This window comes from Crocuta crocuta, unplaced genomic scaffold (assembly GCF_008692635.1).
Source record: "Crocuta crocuta isolate KB4526 unplaced genomic scaffold, BGI_CrCroc_1.0 scaffold170, whole genome shotgun sequence".
In the NCBI taxonomy this organism is placed as follows: domain Eukaryota; kingdom Metazoa; phylum Chordata; class Mammalia; order Carnivora; family Hyaenidae; genus Crocuta; species Crocuta crocuta.
In genome coordinates this window covers 5709329-5734605 of record NW_027527853.1, presented here as the reverse complement: position 1 = coordinate 5734605, position 25277 = coordinate 5709329, and the positions used below count along the sequence as shown (strand labels likewise).

At 35.9% G+C, this 25277-nt stretch overlaps 1 protein-coding gene across 3 annotated transcripts in view; it reads left to right on the top strand.

Annotated features, from left to right (window-relative positions):
* Positions 1 to 25277, top strand: part of EXOC6 (exocyst complex component 6) — a 221582-nt gene that overhangs the window by 112358 nt on the left and 83947 nt on the right. For 2 of the 3 annotated variants that reach the window (XM_077779797.1, XM_077779805.1), the window contains exons 15-17: positions 2993 to 3102; positions 9505 to 9616; positions 10156 to 10290. In XM_077779797.1, coding sequence (XP_077635923.1) covers positions 2993 to 3102; positions 9505 to 9616; positions 10156 to 10290 — 357 coding nt within the window. The remainder of the gene's footprint in view (positions 1 to 2992; positions 3103 to 9504; positions 9617 to 10155; positions 10291 to 25277) is intronic. The other variant, XM_077779789.1, reaches the window with a different exon arrangement.

Here is a 25277-nt window from a genome sequence, read left to right as displayed (position 1 = left end):
GAGAATGTCGAACTAAATAATCTCTAATGTCCTTTCTCATTATACTAAATCATTCTAAGCAGGTTTATAGTTAAAAGGAAGTTTGACTTTGCTTGTAGGGTATTTCCAATATATGCAGTATCTCTTGGGATTAAGCTCATTAGGAGTTGTATTCATTGGTTCATATATTACTTCTTAAAAAGAAGAACTAATGTTAAAATAAAAGCCACTTGGAAAATTTACATGTGCAAACTGAAAAAGAAATCTCAAAATTATGTAGTAACATTCTTTTAGTTGTGTGTTTATATATTCAGTTTTTTCCTAATTTGAGTATAATTTTTATTTAAAACCATTAGAAAAGATGTAAAACTGTTTCTGAAATAGCTTGAATTGTATTTTCAGTGTATAGTATAGGTGAGCAGGAAGCAAGACTGAATGTATATGCAAAGATCTGTCTTTTCACAGATAACTACGCTAATTTGATTAGAACTCTGGCTAAAACCAGAACTTTTTTATATTCTGTCTTTAATGTCATTAAAATAGTTCTTAAAGCTGAAATGCCTTTTAAATAGTATTGAGTTCATTATTCTGTGAAGCATAATTTGGAAGTGAGTTAGCACTTACATTATCATCAGGTGATTTTAAAGAATGCCAACTGTTTGGTTGGTTTTGTAATACTCCTGATTGAGTCTCTAAATTTGGAAAGGTTGAAACTACCAGCTTTGAAGAGACAGTACTGTGTATGACTGTGTCATCAGCAGTCACTTGTACGTTTCCTTCTGCTGGAGGCACTTAAGAATACCTTTGTTCATTCAGATATTTATCATTCATCTACTAGGTATTGTGCTATTTGGTAGTTTTTCAGTCTCTGCTTTCAAGCAGCATATAGTCAAGAGAGGGGTAAACATGAAATTACAATTCACAGAATTTGGCACTCTTTAAGATAAAGGAAGCAGCATGCAGAAAGGCTCTAATTCTGTAATATAAAATGCAAAGTTGATAAAGTCCAAGAGATGAAGATCAAGAAATGAAAATGAAGAAGTAGAAAGGACCAGACTATCATAGCCCTTATAAACAATGTTAGAGAGTTCAGCCTTTATCTTGAGGGCTATTGAGAAGTCACAACAGGGTTTTAAACACTAAAAACATAATCTGATTTGTGCAAAGATCTCTTTGGCTAATGTGTGGTGAACGGACTGAATAAGAGTAAGACTAGTGGCTAGGAGACCAGCTAAGGAATTGGAATTGTTGCTGTTATCTTGGTAAGAGAGATTGGTGACCTGAGTGGGAGTCATGGCCGTGTAATTTGATATAAGAGATGTTTAGATGTGGAGAACAGTAGGAGTTGGTGATTATTTGCATATGAGGGATGATGAAGATAGAGGGATCAAGTATAATAGCCAAGTTTCTGCCTTAAAGGGTAGTAGCATTCACTAAGATAGGGAACACTGGAGGAACAGATTTAGAAGGAAAGGATGGTAATTGATTGGATCTACTGATTATGTCCCAAATGTCCCAGCCTAATGTAAGTGTTCAAGTGGCAGTTAGATATATGAATGTGGACTTCAGGAGACTTAGTCTGGAGTTATAGATTTGGGAGATACTGGTACTTGCATGGTGATTAAAGTCATAAGGTTAGACAAGATCATCCAAGGGCATTATGTGTGGTAAGAAGACATGAGGGGTGGGGAAACTGGGTGGCTCAGTTGGTTAAGTGTCCAAGTGTTGATTTCGGCTTAGGTCATGATCTCACAGGTCTTGAGTTTGAGCCCCACATTGGGCTCTTTGCTGACAGTGTGGAGCCTGCTTGAGATTCTCTCCCTGTGTGCGCGCGCTCTCTCTCTCTCTTCTCTCTCTCTCAAAACAAACAAACAAACAAAAAAAAAAAACCAAGATGTGGGCTAGAACCCTAAGGCATAACAATTAAGAGATGAGTAGACGACTAGGGAGAGCTACAGAGAAGGTAGACAAATAAGAGGAAAATCTTTGAGGCATGGATGCCACGGAAGGAAAGATCATTTAAGAAGCAGGAGGAAACTGGGGCACCTGGGTGGCTCAGTCGATTGAGCGTCCAGCTTCTGCTCAGGTCTTGATCTCACAGTTTGTGGATTCCAGCCCCGTGTTGGGCTCTGTGCAGACAGCTAGCTCAGAGCCTGGAGCCTGTTTCAGATTCTGTGTCTCCCTCACTCTATGACCCTCCTCTGCTCATGCTGTCTCTCTCTCTCTCTCTCAGAAGCAGGAGGGAACTAACTGTGTCAGATATTTCAGATAAATCAGGCAACATCAGAGCTGGCACAGTCCGTTGGATTGAACGTCTATGAGGTCATTAGTCACCTTGGTGAAGATACTTTCACTGGTTAACTAGGTTGCGGCAAATCTGAAGATGGAAGTATAAATTAGAATTGATTAAGTATAAATAGGAGCTTTTGGTAGAAATCTTGGAGAGAATTTATCTTTTGGAAACTGAGAGTTTGCTAGTAGATTTTGGCTGGTAAAGCACTTTAGCCAAAAGGCACCCTGTAAACCACTGGCTGTGCTGCTGTAAGGTATTATAGGAATTACTGAATGAAATGGATACCTTGTTGGTGTCAAGCCTTCATTGAAGGTGAGTGAGGGAACTCTTAGAATTAATTGATGATACTGAGCCAGGAAAATGGCCCATAACTTTCATGGCCAGCCTGACTCTTGTATTATGAATGCAAAGCAACAGACAGCTAGATGTCTTCTGCAGGATACTTCTCATCAGAACATACAGTGGTATTGGTATATACTTTCTCTGCTTCTTAGAAATCTGATAATAGGATTTAAGAAACAGGTAAATTGTCACTTTATTTTCTTCAGAAATATTTTGGTTTTGTTTAAAATCTCAAACATAATGTAGAAATGTAACAGTAGACTTGGAGATGCAGTTACTTCCTATTCAGGTGTAAAAGCAATTTTACATTTTTAGGTGATTAGAATATCTTTTTCTAAAATTTCAAAAACAATATCAACTTTGTTTTTCTTTCTACAGCAGCCTTTCCCAAAGAAATTTCCTATGTCTCAGTCAGTGCCTCATATTTACATTCAAGTCAAGGAATTTATTTATGCTAGCCTTAAATTTTCAGAGTCACTACACCGGAGGTAAGTTTACTAATAAATGTATCTTCATCATAGCCATTTTTGTGAAACGTTAACACTTGATTTGCAGGCCTAGATTCTTTAATGGATTATTATCTCACTGGAAAAGCTTACATGTTTTAGTGACAATGGGATTAAACTGCTATAAATTTGATGTTATATTTTTTAACATGTAGATCTTCAAACTTACATAAAAATAGAGATAATAGGATATGAAACTCCTGTGTTCTCATCATCCATAACAAATGATAAACATTTTGCCATATTTTCTAAGTTTTTTTGCCAAAGCATTTTAAAGCAAATTCCAGAAATAATGACATTTTACCCCTAGCACTTTGTATTTCTAAAAAAAATAAAGGCATTTCATTATTCAACTTTTACACTTAAGAAAATTAACACTATTCCGTAATATCCATTCCCTAGTCTATATCACTGTTTTCTTGATTGTCCTCAAGATGTCTTTTTATTATTGGTATGTTTGTTTGCTAATAACAATTTGCTACTGTTTTCCTTAAAAAAATTTTTATTAAGTTTTTAAATTTTAATTCCAGTATAGTTAATACATAGTGTTATATTAGTTCCAGGTGTACAGTACAGTGATTCAGCAACTACACATTACCTAGTGCTCATCATGCTAAGTATAGTCTTAATCCCCTTCACCTATTTCACCCATCCCCCCACTCATTTCGCCTTTGGTAACTATCAGTTTGTTCTCTCTCTCTCTTTTTTTTTTTTCCTTTGCTCACTTGTTTTTTTCTTAAATTCCACCCATGAATGAAATCATATCGTATTTGTCTCTCTCTGACTTATTTCACTTAGCATTCTACTTATTAGCTCCATCCATGCTATGACAAATGTCACGATTTCATTTCTTTTTTATGGCTGAATAATATTCTATTTTATATATATACACCACATCTTCTGTACTCATTCATCCATCTTATCAATGGACACTTGGGCTGTTACAGCTGGTATGTTTGAATCAGGGTCCAAATAAGGTTCATACCTTGGATTTGTTGTTAAATTTGTTTATCAATATTTCTTCTCTTTTTTCTTTTTCTTTAGTTGTTTAGATCTTACGTATTTTAGTTTTTCTGTTGTTTGGTTAGCAGTAGCTAAACAGTATCCCTCCTTTATGTTATTTACTTGTCAAAAAACTGATATTCTCAATTTTGTTTTTCCTTAATTAAGTTTAAAATGAGGATTCAAACAAAATCAGTAGATGTAAAGAATGTTGTAGCAATTTGGTATAGTAATGAAGAGCACCACAGCAACTGCCGGTAGCTGTGGCCAACTTGACTTTAGACTAGAGGATGCCATTTATCTGGTGTGATGAAAGCAATACCCTACATTTATGAGGTTGGGAAATGTGATATTATCCCTGGTTTGCTGATAAGGAAACTGAGGCTCAAGGAGGCTCCATTACCTAGAATGACCCAGCTCGTTAGTATGAGAGTTGGGATGAAGGAATAGGTCTTAAGACTCCCATATCAGGAAAGTGTCTGGCATAGAAGGAATAATCAGTTAATATTAGAAGAACATTAATCTTTATGCCACACCTTGTTCCAGCTACCTAGATGGACCATGCATTATAGTCACATATTTCTATTTGTAAATACACTCTGGAGAGAGGGGTGATGCTGGCTTTATAGTCTCCCTCTCTGAATTCCATTCTTAATTTCTATATTGAATAGCAGGAAATATCCTTCAGAGCGAGACTCTTCTGAATTTTAAGTTATAAGAAAGGCATGAAGACAGTTCAGGTATAACATTTGTTTTTCAAGCTGAAACAGAACAATGACAGCTGCTTTTATTGTATGTGTCTTTTATTGTAAGCTACATGATTTGAGATTAAAAGAGCATATAAATAAATGGACGAAGAAATGTGTGCTCTGCCAAGGTAAAAAAGTATCTGACCTTGGGTCTTCTACTGCTTCTTCCTTGTGAATAGAGATGGTTTAAAAGATTTCTTAATTTTTGTTCCTGAATAACATATGAGTTTGAGAGGAAAAGAAAAGAAAGGAAGACAAATACCTAATCCGTGGCATCTGTTGTACTGTTTGTTTTTCACAAGCCACTGATTCTCAAAGTGTAGTCCCCAGACCAGCAGCATTAGCATCACATGGGAAATTGTTAGAAATGCTACCTTAGACCTGCTGAGGGTGGGGCCCTGGGTTTTACCAAGTTCTCTGGGTAATTCTGATGCATTCTAAACTTTAAGAACCATGCTTTAAACTTCATAATACTCTACCATCTCTTATACCAGAGTCTCTAAAGGTATATTTTAAAGACATTAGCTTTTAACCTCAGTCATAAAACTCACTAAAGATACTGTGTTCTCTGTACTGCACAACACAGTACACACCATATAGTCTGTCATTTGTAAACTGATGGATATATAGGAGTATTAACTGAGGATAAATAACAAATGATTATGATGGTAGTTTTCAGTAGCAGAGCTCAAATGGTCTGAAAGCCACCAGTAATTTATACCTATCTTGTTTTTTATTTAATACTTTAACTTTCTGATTTGGACAGAGGCAGTATGATGCAGTGGTTAAGAATATAAGCTTCAAACTTAGACCTTAGTTTGAATCTTGATGGTGACACTCACTAGTTGTAGTAAGACTTTGGGCAGGTTTCCTCATCTGTAAAATGAGTGAAATAATTCATAGGGTGGCTGCAAGAATTAAATGAGGTAATGCAGGTGTATAAAGCACTCGGTATAGTGCCTGGCGTATGATAGGCACATAGTTATTTCAGAGAGGATGGGATACTATAATATTAGATGTGAGACTGGAGCTTGGAGTGTTAATATTTTATTTTGTAAGCATCAGGGGATTGTTGAAGAATTTTTAAGGAAGGAATGTTATTACTAAAGTGATATTCTAGAAAGTTTACTCTGACCTTATGTAGACGATAGGTTAGAGGGGGATAAAAAAATAGTCGTGCTGAACTGGTGAAGGCAGTGGTTCAAGAAGAGAGGTGAAGAAAGACTGAAACAGGATCAGTGGTGATGAAGAGGGAGGAACATAAACAAAGAGTCTGATATTACCCATGCTTGTGAATAAATAGATGAAGAAGTTGAGGGAATTTAACAGTTTGACCACCTTTAGGTGAAGCTCTCAAACATTTTCTGGCGATAGTCATCTTTGGAAACAATGATGCATGCATTCATCTGTTCTTTGGAGGTAAACATGCAAGTGAAAGGGAGAAACAAGAAGTATCTCTTTAAAAGTCATCCTACAACCTGGCTCAAATGTTATATTTGAGAATTATTCTTGAAGCTGCAATCTTGAATCTGTAATACTGGTTCCCTTTATCTTTTACTTTAAATGTAGAGTACTTTAACATTGTTTAATTGGTAGTATATACAATTTGCATGGTCCTAACACATAGCTTTTATTATCTAATCTAAATGTTGGTTATTGAAAAATAGGACTGATATCTAATTAAGATATTGTTAAACTGTAGAAAATACAGAAATTTAGCAGTTTGGAATTAACTTCTGTTTTATTTATAGAGAAGACACATTGGCTGTCTAATTGTTATATGATTCTTTATTGCATTTAGAACACCAAAGATAAAAGTCATTAGTTGTAATATTATGTATAATTTTCCCTAAAGCCTCCCAGCTGGTGGACTAGAACTAGAATTGTTACCTCAGTTCTTACTGTTTCGTATGTGAACTCCTAGCCTTCTAGGAGGTCAATGTTGTGGACTAATGCTACAGCAGAAAAGGTTGTCAATTTTTTCCCTCTATCTCTGATACAAATATTTGTTATTTTTGTAAGTTCAGTAACTAGTCATTCTAATGAACTATGACAATAAGTTCTTCATTCAACAAGAGTTATGTTTACATTTTTAAAAATTATGCTTTGCTAAATACATTGGTATTTTCATTTTGTTAGTGAATCAACAGTTCAGACTACAGAGACAGATGCAACAGAGTTACTTTAAAAATGTGTAAATCTAAATTTATTCTAGATTATCAGCTTTCTGACATATTTTTATTTTAAAAATTTGCATCTGTGACCTGAAACTGAGCTATTAGAGTTCCTTTGTTTTTTTTATTTGTCATTAAAAAGTTACAGGGAAAATCACTTTCTGGATTTAAAGCTCTTTTGTTATGTTTAAACATATTTTGGAGTTAGATTTTTAGAACCAGAAGATTCTTTAGAACTTTGTAGTACAAATGTTTGGGTTTCTTTTTATATCTGAATAAAAGTAGGACTGGAGAATGAAATGACTTCATGAAGAGACTTCAAAGTCTCAACTATTTGATCACAGAGGAAACATCTGGACCTAATATGATCTTTAAGAAATTTTCAGTTTGCATAAGAGGTTAAGCTGTAAAATATTTTAGGAGGTTTATTATAATTCAGATTTAATTACCATGAAATGTTTTTTAAAAAGGTAGTACAAAAGAGTACAGGTTATAGGCTCAAAGGACAAAGAGTTAAGGGAAAAAAATGCTCAAATGGGATAAAAATGTAATAAGGGCAGTACTGGTCATTGTCAGGTAAATCTTGTTGGCACAAATAGGACATAGGTGCTGATAGGTTTTCTTTACTTTTACTCAAAAAAAAAAGTATGCATTGACTCAACATTCAAGGGAGTTCAGGGAAATTATCTATCCTAAGTATTTCAGGATATTTTATACTTCATCTGAGAAGTATGCTATTGAAAATGTGTTTAAGCATAATTTGAGTGTGTTAGAAAAGAAACCAGAGGAGTAAGCAACCACCTCTTTTTTATTAGGGTGAGTCCATTGATTATTCTAGGACACTGTTGGTAGATTAGAAAGTGTTTTCTGCTTGAGAGTTTTATGGTAAGAAACCCTAAAGCCCTGGTAGCATGTCTGGGAAGTCTTGATTTTAGTTGTAAAAAATCGGAGAAAGACTCTTTTTAAGTCTGCCAGAATTAGGGTTAGCAGGTATTGAAAAGAGTGACTGCATTAAAAACATTGGAGTAATAGTGAGAAGCACCTGTGTTTTGTCCAATTTTGCTCTATTTGCAGTTAAAAAAATAAACTAGTGGGGCGCCTGGGTGGCTTAGTCGGTTAAGCGTCTGACTTTCGCTTAGGTCATGATCTCGCGGTTCGTGGGTTCGAGCCCCGCATCGGGCTCTGTGCTGACTGCCAGCTCAGAGCCTGGAGCCTGTTTCAGAGTCTGTGACTCCCTCTCTTTCTGACCCTCCCCTGCTCACACTGTCTCTCTCTCTCTCCTAGAAATAAATAAAACAAACAAACAAATAAATAAATAAACTAGTAAATATTTCTGCTTCAGGGGTAATGTTTTAGTAAAATAACATTTAGGTAAAATGTTTTAGCTAAAATTTTAGTCTGTGTTTCAGGCAGTGGTTCTCAGCTGGAGTAATTTTACCCTCCCCTGGGTACATTTGGCAACGTCTAGAGACATTTTGGGCTGTCACGACTATAGGAAAGGGTGCTACTTGCATCTAGTGGGTAGGGGCCAGGGATGCTGCTTCAAAGCACAGGACAGCCCCACAACAAAGAATTATCTTGCCTAAAGTGTTCATGATGCTGAGACTGAGAAAACTTGGCCTGAAGACAGCTTATCTGTTTTGATAACAAAGCTATATATATCCATATATATATGAAAAAGTCATTATTTACTTAAATTAAAGGCCTAGAAAGTAAAAGTCTTGTTAGTGCTAGTGTAGGAATCTTTAGGATGTTAAGAAATATTGTAGAGGGTTTTTTTCTTTACACCAAATTAAAACTAGCATATGTAATTACATTTATTTCTCTGAATCTTTTTAAAAAATCTCTATGGAAATGGATAGCTTAATTATATTAAAGTTAAATCTAGTAATTAATTCTGTCTAGAAAGAGCTCATGTCAATTTGCATTTTAAAAATAATTTTAGCTGTAGGTCCATCAGCTCAGGTCATGATCTTAGAATTTGTGAGTTCCAGCCCCACATCTGGCTCATTGCTCTCAACACAGGGCCTGCTTCACTTTGGATCCGCTATCCCCCTCCATTCCGCCCTCCCCAACTCATGCTGTCTTTCTCAAAAATTAATAAAACATTAAAAAATAATAATTTTAGCTGTGGTTGTATTTGAAGTGCTTTTGAAAGTGTCCCATAGTGGAGTCATGATTTAAGAATAATTTTATTTCCTTAGACTAAGTACCCCATGGTTTTACTCTAGTGGTTAACTGAATACACTTAAATTATGCCATAAATGAACATTCAACTTTATTGAAAATGTCCCTTTTGTGACAGAATTGAGTTTTGGAATTTAATAAATATGGGTAACTTATTTAAAGATCTAAAAGAATGAGGTAGAGGAAATTATTTTAGTAAACTGTGTTAAATTATTTAGGAAGCTAACCATACCTTTGTGGAAAGCTAAGTCATAATCAGTCTTTATCTTTAGCTCAACAGAAATAGATGATATGCTTAGAAAATCTACAAATCTCCTGCTGACCAGAACTCTGAGTAGCTGTTTACTGAACCTTATTAGAAAACCTCATATAGGTTTGACAGAGGTAAGTTTAAAAAAAATAATAATAGCTAAATGTTTCATTATATGAACAATTTTTTTATGAAGTATTGCCAAACATCATCCTGTAAAACTGGCTTTCTATTTTAAATTTATTAGTAGGAGTAGATTTGTTTTGTCGGTGTAAATTCAAACCATGTGAGGGGAAAATATTTACATGGAGAATATGGTAGACAGTTCATGATGTTAGAACGTAGATTTATGATTGCCAGACTTTACATGAAAAGTGAAAATACTCACTTTTTTACTTGGTAAATATATAAAATTTGGAAAAATACTTTTAAGTGTTATTTTAAATCAACTGGCAGTTAGACTCTTGGTTTTTTGTTTTTTGTTTTTTTTTTAAGTGATAGCGTTTATAGTATTTGCAGCAGGCTTTTAAAATCAGATAATCCCTTGTATCGTATAAAGCTATAATTGTACAAAAATGGCACGATTGCTAGAAGTAATAATCCATGTTAAAAAACCAAATGGTTTTGTGTACATGTAACCTGCATCTCATCAGACATACTTTGTATTTTCTAGCTGGTGCAGATCATAATCAACACAGCACACCTGGAACAAGCTTGCAGGTACCTGGAGGACTTTATAACTAACATCACCAACATTTCTCAAGAGACTGTTCATACCACAAGACTTTATGGGCTTTCTACTTTTAAGGTATGTAAAAATCTGACCAAAAAGTTTTTATTTCCATCACTATAAGCAAACTTTTAAAAATCAAAGACAGGGGCACATGGGTGGCTTAGTTGGTTGGGCATCCAACTTCGGCTCAGGTCATGATCTCACAGTCTGTGAGTACTGACAGCTCAGAGCCTGGAGGTTGCCTTGGATTCTGTGTCTCCCTTTCCTGTTCGTACTCTGTCTCTCTCCCTCTCTCTCAAAAATAAATAAACATTTAAAAAAAAAAATCAAAGACAATTTTTATTATATACTTGATTCCATTATATTCCAAACAATTGAAAATTAGAGATAATCACTCCCAACAAAAAGCAAATAAATGTCAGTTCCCTTTTGGCATTTTAAATATCTTTACTAAAATGGAGAAAAATATATTGATTTTCTAAAGGTATATTACATTTTGTTCATGTTTTGAAGACTTTCAGTATTGCTGAATCAATACTAACTGAATTCCCATTAACATCTCACAATTCCATAATTCATTTTATATGTAATGTGTATACGTGTGTGTTTGGAAATTAAAAATGTGAGGTAGATAAGTGTAAAATTGGCTTTACATTCTTTATTGGCTCTGATATGAAGAAAAATGAGTATTACCTTGTTACATGTTACTGAATTCCTACATTTTTCTGAATGGAAAGATTTCTGTTTGTACAATACTGTAGGACATCCCAAAAGATTAATTAATGGTTGTTTTAAGCAGAATAGAAGAGTAAATAATTTCATTAATTTTATAATTTTATTGATTGGGGGTCATATACATGAGACACTGATTTAGTCTAGTAATATAAACCCTTTTTCATTGAATAGTTTATTAAACTAATGCAAACCATTTCCTGATCTCTTATTTATTTATTACTTTAATTTTGTATGTTTATATATTTTTTGAGAGTGAGACAGCATGTGAACAGGGGAGGGGCAGAGAGAGAGACACACACACACAACAGAATCCGAAGCAGGCTTTAGGCTCTGAACTGTCAGCACAGACACCCTGACACAGGGTTGAACTCTTGAACTGTGAGATAGTGACCTGAGCGGAAGTCAGACACTTAACCCACTGACCATCCAGGTGCCCCTGATCTATCTTTATTTATTTATTATTATTTAAAAAAAATATTTACATATTTTTGGGAGAGAGAGACAGAGTGTGAGCAGGANAATGTTTTTTTATTTATTTCTGAGAGAGAGAGAAAGAGAGAGAGACAGTGTGAGGAGGGGAGGGTCAGAGAGAGAGAGATACAGAATCTGAAACAGGCTCCAGGCTCTGAGCTAGCTGTCAGCACAGAGCCCGACGCAGGGCTCGAACTTACGAATCGTGAGATCACGACCTGAGCTGAAGTCAGATGCTTAACCGACTGAGCCACCCAGGCACCCCCCAAGTTTCTTATTAAAGAGTTCTTATGTTTCTTTCTTTTTTTATTTATTTTTTATTTTTTTAATGTTTTATTTATTCTTGAGAGAGAGAGAGACAGTGTGAGCAGGAGAGGGACAGAAAGAGAGTGAGACACAGAATCCGAAGACAGGCTCCAGGCTCTGAGCTAGTTATCAGCACAGAGCCTGACACGGGGCTCAAACCCACAAACCACGAGATCATGACCTGAGCTGAAGATGGACACTTAACCAACTGAGTCACCCAGGCACCCCCAAGAGTTCTTATGTTTCTACTCTTGCTATATTATAAATTACCCAGCTTGTCTCCTAAAATTATAGTATAGTCATTTACATTTAAGAAATTCAGTACACTTGTATTCAGAAATAACTAATTTAATGTTAACTGTAACAACACTTTTAAAATGTGAAGTTTAGAAATGACTCTTGGCTTCTAAAATTACCTGGTTAGTCCCCAAATCTTATGTTTTTCTGGTGATTTTTGAGCTCATATAGTCATCCTGATGCATAAGGCACAAATGCAGATGATGTCTGAGTGAGTGAGTAGATAAAATTAGTTATTAAAACAGACAGAAACTGGACAAAACAGGCATTTATTTGTCCAGATAGTATAGTACAGTAATTAAGGGCATATATTCTGGAGTTAGACTGTTATGTGACTTTGGGCATATTCTTTAATTCTAATATTTCCTGGGTTTTTTTCTATAAAATTTGAGTAGTAATGTGTTACCTACCTCATACAATTATTAAGAAGTTTAAAGGAGATAATTAGCACAGTGCCATTTGTTGTACATCATCTGTGCTCTGAGCACTCTATTAGGTGCTGAGAATATAAAAATGTATCCCTGACCTTGAGAAGCTCATAAGAGAAAAAACTATAAAAAGACACTTGACAGTACGGTGTGATAAGTACCATAGTATGGGAGGAAAGTCCATAAGTTTTTGTGCATTTTTGTAATCCAAGGACAAATTCTTTTCTTTTATATTAGATTTTACACAGTCTTTCTTCTTTTTCATTTTTGCTCTCTATCCTTATGTCCATGTGTTGTTACTCATATGCTGTTAAGAAGAGATTTACTAAGGACTGGAGTTGTAAGCATATTTAACTGTTAACATTAAATTTAACAAGCTGACTCTGTACTTTCATTAAAACATGAACTGCCTTGACATCTGGCATAACTAGGGATCTTCAAGAAAATTTTCTTTTCAGTTGTAAGTCAGATAACCAAAGATACTGGAACGTGATGCTTTTGGATTAAGGGATCTTGGAACTGTATTTTCTAAATCTACCTTTTGGAAGGGAGTGCTTAGAAATGTTAGCTCTGGTTCATCATTTCAGTGGTCCTCTTAAGTTATTGATATTTAGTTGAAACTACAACTGCTATAGAATACTCCTTGGATTTACTTGGAAATCAGGAAGTCAAGTGTAGCTCTAGTAGAGCACCCTTTTTTGTTGTTGTTTGTTTTTTGCTTTATTTCCACACATAATTCAGGAAACCCTATTTTATTTTTTAAATGTTTTTTTTTTTTTTTTTTCCTCTAGGAGAGAGAGAGAGACAGCGTGAGCAGGGGAGGGTCAGAGAGAGAGGGAGTCACAGACTGAAACAGGCTCCAGGCTCTGAGCTGGCTGTCAGCACAGAGCCCGACGCGGGGCCCGAACCCACGAACCGCGAGATCATGGCCTAAGCGAGAGTCGGACGCTTAACCGACTAAGCCACCCAGGCGCCCCAGCCCTTTCTATTTTATGAAATGAGGATAAGAGATGTTGTCATTTTTGTCTGTTTCAAGAGGACTCCGTCTTGAACTCTGATATGAGGAAGCAATTCAATAGTGAGAATTATTAAGTCAAAATTAAAGTGAATTATTGAATGACATAGGGGGAATTTCCATTCCTAGGGAATAGTCAGCCTGTTGCCTCTTTCACAGAGCTGATTAAAGTACAGTCTTGATTACAGACATTAGCTTGGATTGCTTAGTTATTAACCTTTTAGCCTAATTCTTTTCAGTCCAGTGACCTAGCAAACATATTCCTATTTAGTTGCCTAATGATTATGGAAATAAGCATATAAAGTTCTTTTACCCACATCCCCATGTGTTCCCTGCAAAAAGCACAGATTCACAAAGTGTTTGATTTTTACCATATTTGCTTACTTTATGAAATATTACATAAACTTTCTTGTTAGCATGCCTTTCATTTTGCTAAATCTGTGAGTGATACAAAAGAGTTTAAATAAGTAGTTCCTGCCCTCAAGCAGTACCTCAGCTGTTTGAAATTAACCTGGACCCACACTGAGAGCTACTTTAAGACTTCTGACTAAAAAGATTTGCATCAGAATGGAGGGGGGAAATGGGAATACATTACTTTTTTAATCTGTATAGTAGAGAAATGGCCTAGTTCTTTTTCTCTGGCGTCAGAGCTCTTTAACTTTTGCTCCAGGGAGTTTTTCCAACCTGCCAATGTAAAGAGGCCTGGCAGTGATTTCAACTGTAAATGCCTGGAAGGAATATGCTTCTCATTCTTTTTCTAATTTGCCTTTTTAAAATCTGTTGATGACTGTGTAGCAAAGTATTTTTAGAATTATGGTTAAAGTGACAGTGGTAAATTGTTTTTGATTAAGAGTTTGAAATTTTTCTTCCTATGGAGCAAGGGCACAGTACGTGGACTTTTAAAAACTCTTTTTAATTTCAGTGTAACTTACATGTAAATATGCACAACTTATAAATGCAAAATTTATATATAGCTCAATTAATTATTAAGAGGTAAACATAGTCTTGTAGTTTCCAGTCTGGCATGTAAAGAGCTTGGAAATCATCACTTTGTCCCGACAAGTAAGAAACTGAGAAAACTTTGATCTATCAGAGAAGTGAGATCATAGGGCTAATTGCTGGCCCCCAAATTGGAGAGAGACAGATAAGAAAATACAGAGAACCACAACTTAACAGAGCAGAAGCTTCCCTAGGAATCAGTATTGGGTTGGGAAAACCTGAACTGTAATTGATAAATAGCTGGAGGTTCATTGTGGACAAGTCACGGAGTTGAAACTCCAGGGGGACCCCATCATAGTGGGGCTCACACTTTTGTGAGTTGTACCTCCTGGGGCTCTACCAAGTTCTCCCACTGAGGACTGAAGAATAATGGTCTTGTGCTTCCAGCAGGGGGGAAGAAAAAGGAGCCATTTTGAAATATACCAGAGCATTCTGTTCTTTAAGTATTCTTTTCTTCTTAAGACCTAGCCTCAGAAGAAACTGTGTACCAGTGCCTGAACTATTGAGGTTTTTTTCAGAGCCTTACCATATTGGGGAAGGGAAACACACAACTCTAGCCTGCTCTAGCCATCCTGTTCCGTCTAAGGGGTAGAAGTGAGAAGCACTTGCAAAGTTTACAGCTAAGGGGCAAAGCTTACCTTTAAAGACTGTGACCTCGTCAACTATACCTAAATAATAAAAATTGTTTTTAAAAACCTGTCACTTAATCATGATTATAGAACACTTCCTCTCCCCTCACACCTTACCACCACATTACTAAAGTACTATTTATTGCAGTTCCTTTCACCTAGTACATCATGTCCAGCTATCAAGAAAAAGTTACATGGAAGACTAAAAAGCAAAAAGTACAATTTGAAGAGCTGGAGTAAGTATTGGAAGCAGTTTCAGATATATCAGCGATATTGGAATTATCAGATGAAGAATCTATTTTAAAACTATGATTAATATGCTAAGGACTTTATTGGATAACGTAGACAACATAAAAGAACAGATAGATAATGTAAGCAGAGAGCTGGAAAATCTAAGAAACAATCAGAAATATTTAGAGATCGAAAGCAATACAACAGAAATGAAGAATGCCTTTCATGTACTCATTAGTAGACACAGCTGAGGAAAGAATCTCTGAGCTTGAGTATATGTCACAAGAAACTTCCAAAACAGAAAGGCAAAGAGAGAAAAATACTGAAAAAAATTAAACAGAATATTCAAGAATTGTGGGATGACTACAAAAGGCCTAACATAGACACAGTGGGACACAATATTAAAAGAACAAAGAGAAAGGGACAGAAGCAATACTTCATGCAGTATTGCCTGTGGATTTCCCCAAATTAATGTCAAACATTAAACCATGGATCCAGAACACTTAAGAACATCAAGCAGAATAAATACCAATATTACACATAGGCATATCATATTCAAACTGCACAAAATTAAAGATGAAGAATCTTCAAAGAAGCTAGAGGGAAAAACCCCTTACCTAGAGTTAACAAAAAAAAAATTACATCTGACTTCTCTTTGTAAATCATGCAAACAAGAAGAGAATGGAGTGAAATATTTAAAGTATTGAGAGAGAAACACCCACTAATCTAGTATTTTATATCCTGTGAAGTTATCCTTCAAAAGTGAAGGAGAAAGTCTTTCTCAGACAAACAAAAATTGAAGACATTTGTTGCCAGTAGACTTGCCTTGCAAGAAAGGTTAAAATAACTTCTTTGGAGATAAAAAATGATCTAGGACGGAAACTCAGACCTACATAAAGATAGGAAAAGCATCAGAGAAAGTGTAAATGAAAATAAAATAAAAACTTTTATTTTTCTTATTCTTAATCTCATAGATAAGAGTTTGTTCAGAATGATAACAGTGTATTCAGTTATGTATACTTTGTGTGTATGTATGTGTATGCTTATATATGTTTATATATAAGAGAAATGAATGTCAGTAATGGCACAAGAGGAAGAATAGTGTTATTTGAAAGTGGACTTGGCATTATTATAAATGTATATTGGAAACTGTAGGGCAACTACTAAAAAGTTAAAGCATAACTGATATTTTAAAAAAGGAAAGAAAATGGAATTGTACATATATTCAATATCACAAAAGGCAGAAAAAGAGTGGAACATAGAAGTAGGAACAAAGAACAAGTGCAACAAATAGAAAACAGTAACAAATATGGCAAATACTAATCTAGCTGTATCAGTAATCACTTTAAACATCAATAGCCTAAAAATACTAATTGAAAGACATCATCAGAATGGATCAATAAAACAAGACCTAACTATATGTTATTTACAAAACCTATTTTAAATATAAAGATACATAATAGATTTAATGGATGGAGAAAGGCCATGTTAACACTAATCAAAAAAAGTGGGTCATATTAATACAGAACAGACTTCAGAGCAAGGAAAGTTATCAGGGATAAAGAAAGGCATTACATAATAATAAAAGGGGTCAGTTTTCCAAGAAGACATAAGAATCCATAGTGTACATATGCCTCAGAACAGAGGGTCAAAATATGTCAAGCAAAAACTGAAAGAATATCAAGGAGAAATGAATGAGTCCACTGTTATAGTTGGTGACTTCAACATCCCTCCATCAGAAATGGACAGATCCAGGGGTGCCTGGGTGGCTTAGTCGGTTAGGCGTCCGACTTTCGCTTGGGTCATGATCTCTCAGTTCGTGGGTTCGAGCCCCGCGTCGGGCTCTGTGCTGACTTCCAGCTCAGAGCCTGGAGCCTGTTTCAGAGTCTGTGACTCCCTCTCTCTGACCCTCCCCTGCTCGCACTGTCTCTCTCTCTCTCTCCTAGAAATAAATAAAACATTAAAAAAATGGTTTAGATGGCAAATTTAAAAAAAAAAAAAAAAAAATGGACAGATCCAGCAAACAAAATCAGTAAGGACATAGTCGTACCCCATAACACCGTCAGAAACATGGATATAATCAACATCTATAGACTACTTCATTGAACAGCAGCAGAATATACACTCTTCTCAAGCTCATGTGGGACATTCACCCAGACAACCATATTCTAGGCCATAAAACACACCTTAGCAAAATTAAAAGAATAGAAATCTGGGGCGCCTGGGTGTCTCAGTCACTTGAGCGTCTGACTTCAGCTCAGGTTATGATCTCATGGTTCGTGGGTTCTAGCCCTGCGTCGGGCTCTATGCTGACACCTCAGAGCCAGGAGCTGCTTCGGATTTTGCCTCCCTCTGTCTCTGTCCCTTCCCTGCTTGCGCTCTGTCTCTCTCTCCCAAAAATAAATAATCGTTTAAAAAAATAAAATAAATCATACAGTGGCTGCTCTCAGACCACAGTGGAATTAAATAAGAAATCAATAACAGAAAGCTAAGCTGGGAAATCCCCAAATATTTGGAGATTAAACAACACATTTCTAAATAACACGTGAGTCAAGGAAGAAAGGGAGAGTAAAGGATTATTAACAACTCTGTGCCTACAGCTTTGATAACCAATTTCTTGAAAGACACAGTCTGCTAAAACTCACACAAGAAGAAATAGAACATCTGAATAGGTCTATGTTTATGAAAGAAATTGAATCAATGACTAATAGCTTTCCAAACAGGAAGAGCACCAGGCCCAGATGGGTTTACTGATGAATTCTATCAAACATTTAAGGAAAAAATTACACCAGTCTCTTTCACATAGGAGCAGAGGGAATACTACCAAATTCGTTCTGAGGTCAGCATTACTCTAATACCAAAACCAGACAAAGACATTACAAGAAAATGAAACTGCAGGCCACTATCCCTCATGAACATAGGTGTGAAAGTCTTCAACACAGTATTATCACATTGAATCCAACAGTTTACAAAAGGAATTCTACATCATGACCATGTGGAATTTATCCCATGTGTACAAGGCTAGCTCAGCATTTAAAAACCAGTTAATGCATGAATAAATCACAGGGGTAAAAGTACAGCATAGGGAATATAGCAATGGTATTGTAATAGCATTGTATGGTGACAGATGGTAGCCATACTGTGGTGAACATAGCATAATGTATAAACTTGTCAAATCACTGTTATACCCCTGATATTAATGTAACATTGTGTGTCAACTACAATAAAAAGTTGTTTAATCTATCACATCACCAGTTAATATAATCCATCACATCAGCAAGCTAAAGAAGAATAAAAGGATCATATCAATAGATACAGAAAAAGTATTTGACAAAATTTAACACCCATTCATAAGAAAAACTCTCAGTAAACTAGGAATAGAGAGACACTTCTCTTAACTTGATAAAGAATACAAAATCCTATAGCTAACATATTTAATGGTGAGAAATTTGAAGCTTTCCCACTAAGGAGCAAGGCAAGAATGTTCCCTCTCACCATTCCTTTTCAACATCATATGGAAGTCTACTTAGTTGAGTAAGACAAGAAAAGGAAATCACATGTTTTTCTGGAGCACCTGGGTGGCTTAGTCAGTTAAGCGTCCGACTGGCTCAGGTCATGATCTCATGGTTGACCGCTCATGCTTTCAGCACAGAGCCCACTTTGGAGCTTCTGTCCTCCCACTCTGCCCCTTCCCCACTAGTACATGCTCTCTCTCTCTCAAAAAAAAATAAAAATAAAAAAGATTGCTGACTTATATGTGGGCCATTTTTGGTACCCTGCAGCAATTACAGTAGTAACTTCAAAGATCGCATAACATAGTAATATCAAAGATCACATAACTAGAATAATAATGAAAAAGTTTGAAATGTTGGGAGAATTATCATCATGTGACAGACAAAATGAGCAAATGCTGTTGGAAAAATGGTGTGGTTAGACTTAGCTTGATGCAGGGTAACCACAAACCTTCAATTTGTAAAAATTGCAGTATCTGCAAAGTGCAATAAAATGAACTATGCATATATCATCCTTTCCTTCATATCGCTGGAAGCGAAATGGCCGTATAAGGAATTAGGTTTTTCTGGGACAAACTACTTTGATAAGGAATAAGTAATAAAAGAATTTTGTCCTATCTAAAGTTAAGACTTTAGGTAGTAAGGCGTTGATTGTGTCCCAAAACACATTCTTAGGAAAAAGTGATAATTGCTTGGAAGTTTTTTCTAAACTTATACATAGTTTTGGCCTGGCAGAAAATATTAAATGATGTTTACTGAACAAAAACATTTCTGTTGTACTGTGCTAGCTGCTGAATTGGGATAGTTCTTAATCACTAGAATTTTTCAATTGAAAAGGGTAAATAACTACAAAAATAATTAGTGTATATAAAATAGATAAATTTGGTTCTGTAGACATATTTAATTTGGTTTTGTAGAGTTGTGAATTGAATACCGTTAGATGAGATTCATGCTTTATAATCATCCTGCCTGCCACAGTCATCTTGTCTGACATATTCATTCATGTTACCTGCCTGGATCTGGAAGACATTTGCAATCAGGAGAGATGAGGGAAGGGAGGAACTGACATAAACCATTCACCCAAACCTGGGTGGCTCAGTTGGTTAAGTGTCTGACTTCGACACAGGTCATGATCTTGCAGTTCATGGGATCCAGCCCCACATCGGGCTCTGCACGGGCCTTGTGGAGCCTGCTTGGGATTCTGTCTCTCTCCTCTCTCTCTGCCCCTCCCCTCTTCATGCTTTCTCTCTCTCTCTTTCTCAAAATAAGTAAATAAACTTAAGAAAAATCATTTACAGAAGCTAGAAAGCTCAAGATCAGAAAGTTCAGAGATACTGAATTTAAAATACAGTGACCCAGAAGAAGGAATATAAAATCATATTTACTCATTTTATGTTAATAAGCATGCATAGTTTATTTAAAAGTCAGTTTTGGCTTCATTATGTTTTGAATATTTATTCTTGGAGAAAATAAAATTTATTCTAGAAGCAGTCAGGATCAGTTTGCTTAAATTTCTGTTTTCAGCTACTTTATCCCTCATCTGGGCCATAGCTTTGTGTGTGAAAGCTAATGTAAGCTTCAGCTTACACATCTAACTCTAGTTACTCTAAGAAATTTTTGGATTTGCTCCATGGAAGTTGTTTTGGTATAATTAACTATAACTCCTCCAGTAACCTGTATTTCTAAGGGAATATATAGTATACTATTTGTGACTTGCTGACTTTAGAACGATGAAATTATGAATCTTTGGTTTATTCTTGTTTTTTTTTTTAATATTTTTATTTATTTCTAGGAGAGAGAGAGAGACAGCATGAGCAGGGGAGGGCCAGAGATAGAGGGAGACACAGATTCTGAAATAGGCTCCAGGCTCTGAGCTGGCAGTCAGCACAGAGCCCGACGCGGGACTCGAACCCCCAAACCGCGAGATTATGACCTAAGCGAAAGTCGGACGCTTAACCGACTAAGCCACCGAGGCGCCCCCCTTGGTTTATTCTTTATGTTGACTGTGTTCTTTTATGAAGAAAAATTTTTAGAAAGTTCTAGTTATTAAGACTTCAGGTCTTCTAATTAATGTAAGTTTTCCTTGGCTTTTTATATTTGACTTCTTAGCCAATTATGGAGCAGATCTACAGCTTTGTTTAACTTAGGGTGTTATTTACCAGGTGGTAGTATATGATTTGTGTGAGTATAAGATACAACACATATCCTAAAACCAACAACTTTTGTTTTTTAATTTAGTAATATAGTATAATGAAAAAAAAATCTGGTGAAGAGTTGCTGTTTCACTAAATTAATTTGAGGCATAAGCAAGCAAATAATTTTTTGTTTTTCAGTTGATTTTAGGTACCAAATATGTAAATAAAACAATTTCCCCTGATTATCACACTGACATCTAAAATATCTAAATAGTGGCACCTGGGTGGCTCAGTCATTTAAGCATGTGACTTTGGCTCTGGTAATGATCTCACGGATTCTGGGTTCGAGCAGGTTCCATGCTGACAGCTCAGAGCCTGGAGCCTGCTTCAGATTCTGTGTCTCCTGCTCTCCCTGTGCCTCCCCTGCTCATGTTCTGTCTTGTCTCTCAAAAATAAAAAACATTTTTAAAAATTTAAAAATAAAAAAATCATAATTTCTTTAATCGGCTTTTCTTTCTGCCTAATTTTTTACAGTGGTAGCACCATTTTTCTTGCCTCCTTTCCTGGAAAGTCTGTAGTTATCTTACATGTATTTCTTTTTCACTACCCCAATCACACCCCTTCCCCATCATAACTAACTAATAGGATTCTGTGTTTAGTTGTATCTTTTTCCCCCTCTGTCTACAGTGGCAGTAGTGAAAGTGGCTAATGAGTTAGACAGTGTATGCTACTAATATTTCTAGATCAAGATCGTAGATTATTGGAGCGTCATCATTTTGAACTAGAGCAGGAAGAAGTTAGCCAGGGAGTATAGCTCCTTCTTTTGACAGTTCTACTTTTCTCTGGCTTAAATTTTTAAGGCTCAGAAAAGTGTCAAGTAATGTTTCCCTTCGTCCAAATGAGTAATATTAAATGTAACCTTTTTTAGAATGTTGAATAAAATGATATAAATAAGATACTTGGATTAATCAGGCTATTAACAGAATACTGACAAGAACTGCCAGAAAAACCAACTCAAACTGCCTAAATAGAGAAATTATTAACTAAATGTGACTGGAAATCCAAGAAGAGGGAAGGTTTCATGTGAAGCTGAAGCCCGCTGCTCAGTAGATGTCACCAAGAACCCAGTTTGTCCTTCTTGCTCTGCTTTATGCAGTTTTGGCCTCATCGTCCAACTACGTGTGGTGCCCAGCAGCTGTGGGCTCTCCTTCTAGTAACAAAATGGCTGCGCAGTCACGGGTCCAGTCCTTATATCCTTATGCTCTGTCACCTAAAGGAAGAGTGAGTGGCGCCCTCTATAGGTGCTTTGGAACACTCTGTGGGTAAGAGGGTGATAATTGTTAATTTACCTAAATTCATCAGAATTCATTCTTGGAGCTAATTGTGGGTTCAGTTCGATCTAGACCAGGTAGAACTGTGAATGGGGGCCGAGGGATTTTCCAAAATATATTTGAGGATTGTTCTAAGAAGGGGGAGTGGATGATAGTAAATCATAGATGTTTCCTAAAATGTTTAGCCATTACTACTTAATTTTTATGTAAAACACACATGCTCACCTCCCAGGAGTATAGGCTAGACTTTGTGCATGTATAGATTTTAAAAAGTTCCTCAGGTAATTCTGTTGCACACCTGTGGTTGAGAACCACTGATAATATGATATCATTTAATTCTTATATATTGAAATGAAAAATAGTTCTCAAACTGTGCTGGACTTCTGCCTACAGAGGGCACTGTTTCTTTAACAAGCAGAATTGTTTATAAGCTAAATCTTTTTGTTAATGTTTATTTATTTTTGAGAGAGAGAGTGTGCATACACGCGGGGAAGGGACAGAGAGCAAGGGAGAGAGAATCCCAAGCAGGCCCCGCCCGTGCTGTCAGTGCAGAGCCCCACATGGGGTTCAAACTCCCCAACAGTGAGATCATGACCTGAGCTGAAACCAAAAAGAGTCGGATGCTTAACCAACTGTGCCACCCAGGGGCCCCTAAATGTTTTTTAAATTTAAAAAAAAATTTTTAATCTGTTTTTTAAAGTTTATTTATTTTTGAGAAAGAGAAAGTGAGTGGATGAGAGGCTGAGAGAGAGAATCCCAAACAGTCTCTGTGCTATGGATGCAGAGCTGACACCGAGCTTAACCAGAGCCGAAATCAAGAGTCAGATGTTCAGTTGACTGAACCACCTGGGTGTGCTTAAGCTAAATCTTTTTAAAAAATTTTAATTTAGGAGTTAGTTGCTATGTTCCTGACTTTCTGGTGGGATCTTAAGGATTGAGAGTATTTTAGTTTCAACTGTAGTAGAACTTAACTAGGAGGTCCTAACTAATTTTCTTAACAGTCCCTAACTTAAAATGAGAAATCATTTTTAGAAGTATCTTATCAAATAGTTTAGTGTATTCTTGTGTGTAAGTACAGGAAGAGATACAATGAAAACTTTGGTTTTTTTGCTTGCTCTTGGTTCTTTGAAAATAAAATGTAGTGAGTCAATTCACGCGGTTCATGTACATATGTTTTCTAATGATTATATTTGCCTGGATTACAAAACCAGCAGAATCCGTAGCCCTTAGCAAGGTTCTTTCAAGTGTTGAATTTAAATTCTGCCTAGGACTACTGTCTGAAACTTTTTCACACAGCACAGCCATCTACTGCCTTAGATTTCTTTGTTTGCTATTATACACTGTGGAAAGTACTAATAAACTTCTAAAAATCTAAATACCCCTGCCCTAAATTACATTTATTATGTTGAGAAATTATCTTGACTCGCATAGTTTATGTGAAAAGTAGAACCTGTTCTTGGTATCATCTCAGAAAAATAGAATACATTTGACCCTTCAACAATGTGGGGGTTAGGGACGCTGGACCTTCTCCCCTTCCCCACAGTTAAAAATCCTTGTATAATTTATTGATTATGTAAGCTCTATACCCAATGTAGGGCTTGAACTCATGACCCCAAGATCAAGATTTGCATACTCTTTTGGCTGAGGCACTCCAGTCAGGTACTCCAAAAATCCATAACTTTTGATTTTCCCCAGACTTTAGTAACAGCCTACTGTTGACAGAAAGCCTTAATGATGAGTCAATTAACACGTATTTTATATATGTATTATATACTGTATTTTTACAATAAAGTAAGCTAGGGAAGAGAAAATGTTAAGAAAATCATAAGGAGGAAAAAATATATTTACAGTACTTGAGTATTTATTGAATAAAAGTCATATATAGGGACCCATGCAGCTTAAACCCACATGGTTTAAGGATCACCTGTACTTAGCAGAACTCTAGATAATAAAAACAAAAAGTAATAAATACATTTGTGGTTCATTTATTTTTCTTAGTTCCTTTTCAGAAAATTAGTGGGCTTTGAATCACTTTATCCAGAAAGCATATAATTATAATAAATTAATTTCACTATAATGTGAATGATTTCATCATCATTTTTATAATTTTTCTTTCTTCACATACAGTGTTTGTTTTCCTTAATGACTTCAAAATTTCTAGATATTTGGTTGCTCTTTCCAGCTCAACTTTTGTTAATTTTTAATTGTCCCAAATTGCCTTAAAAAAATCCAGGAAAATGTGAAATAATATTCTTTCAGTAAAATTTTGTATAGTTAAAAGGGTAATTAAGAAGTATATCATTGGGGCACATGACTGGTTTTGTTGGAAGAACTTGCAACTCTTGATCTTGGTGTCATGCATTCAAGTCCCACATTGGGTATAGAGATTACTTAAATAAATTAATATTCAGTAAATAAATAAACTTTAAAAAAGTATGTCACTGATTTATTTTAATTTAAAAAAATTCTTTTATATTTATTTATTTTGAGAGAGAGAGGGCACAAGCCGGGAAGGACCAGTGAGAGAGGGAGAGAGAGAGAATCCCAATCAGGCTCCACACTGTCAGAACAGAGGCCCATGCAGGGCTCAAACTCATGAACCCTAAGATCGTGACCTGAGCCGAAATCTAGAGTCCAAGGCTTAACTGACTGTGCTGCTCAGGCACCCCAGTATATTATTGATTTTAAATATAAAATTTTTAAATGTTTATTTTTGAAAGTGACAGAGCATAAGAAGGGGAGGAGGGGCAGAGAGAGAGAGGGACACAGAATCTAAAGCAGGCTTTAGGCTCTGTGCTGTCAGCACAGCCCACTGTGGGGCTTGAACTCACAAGCCTGTGAGATCATAACCTAAGCCGGAGTTGGATGCTTCACTGACTGAGTCACCCAGGTGTCCCTAGTGTTTCATTGATTGTAAATCCTACTCTTGATTTCGGCTCAGGCCATCATCTTGCAGTTTGTGAGTCCGAGGCC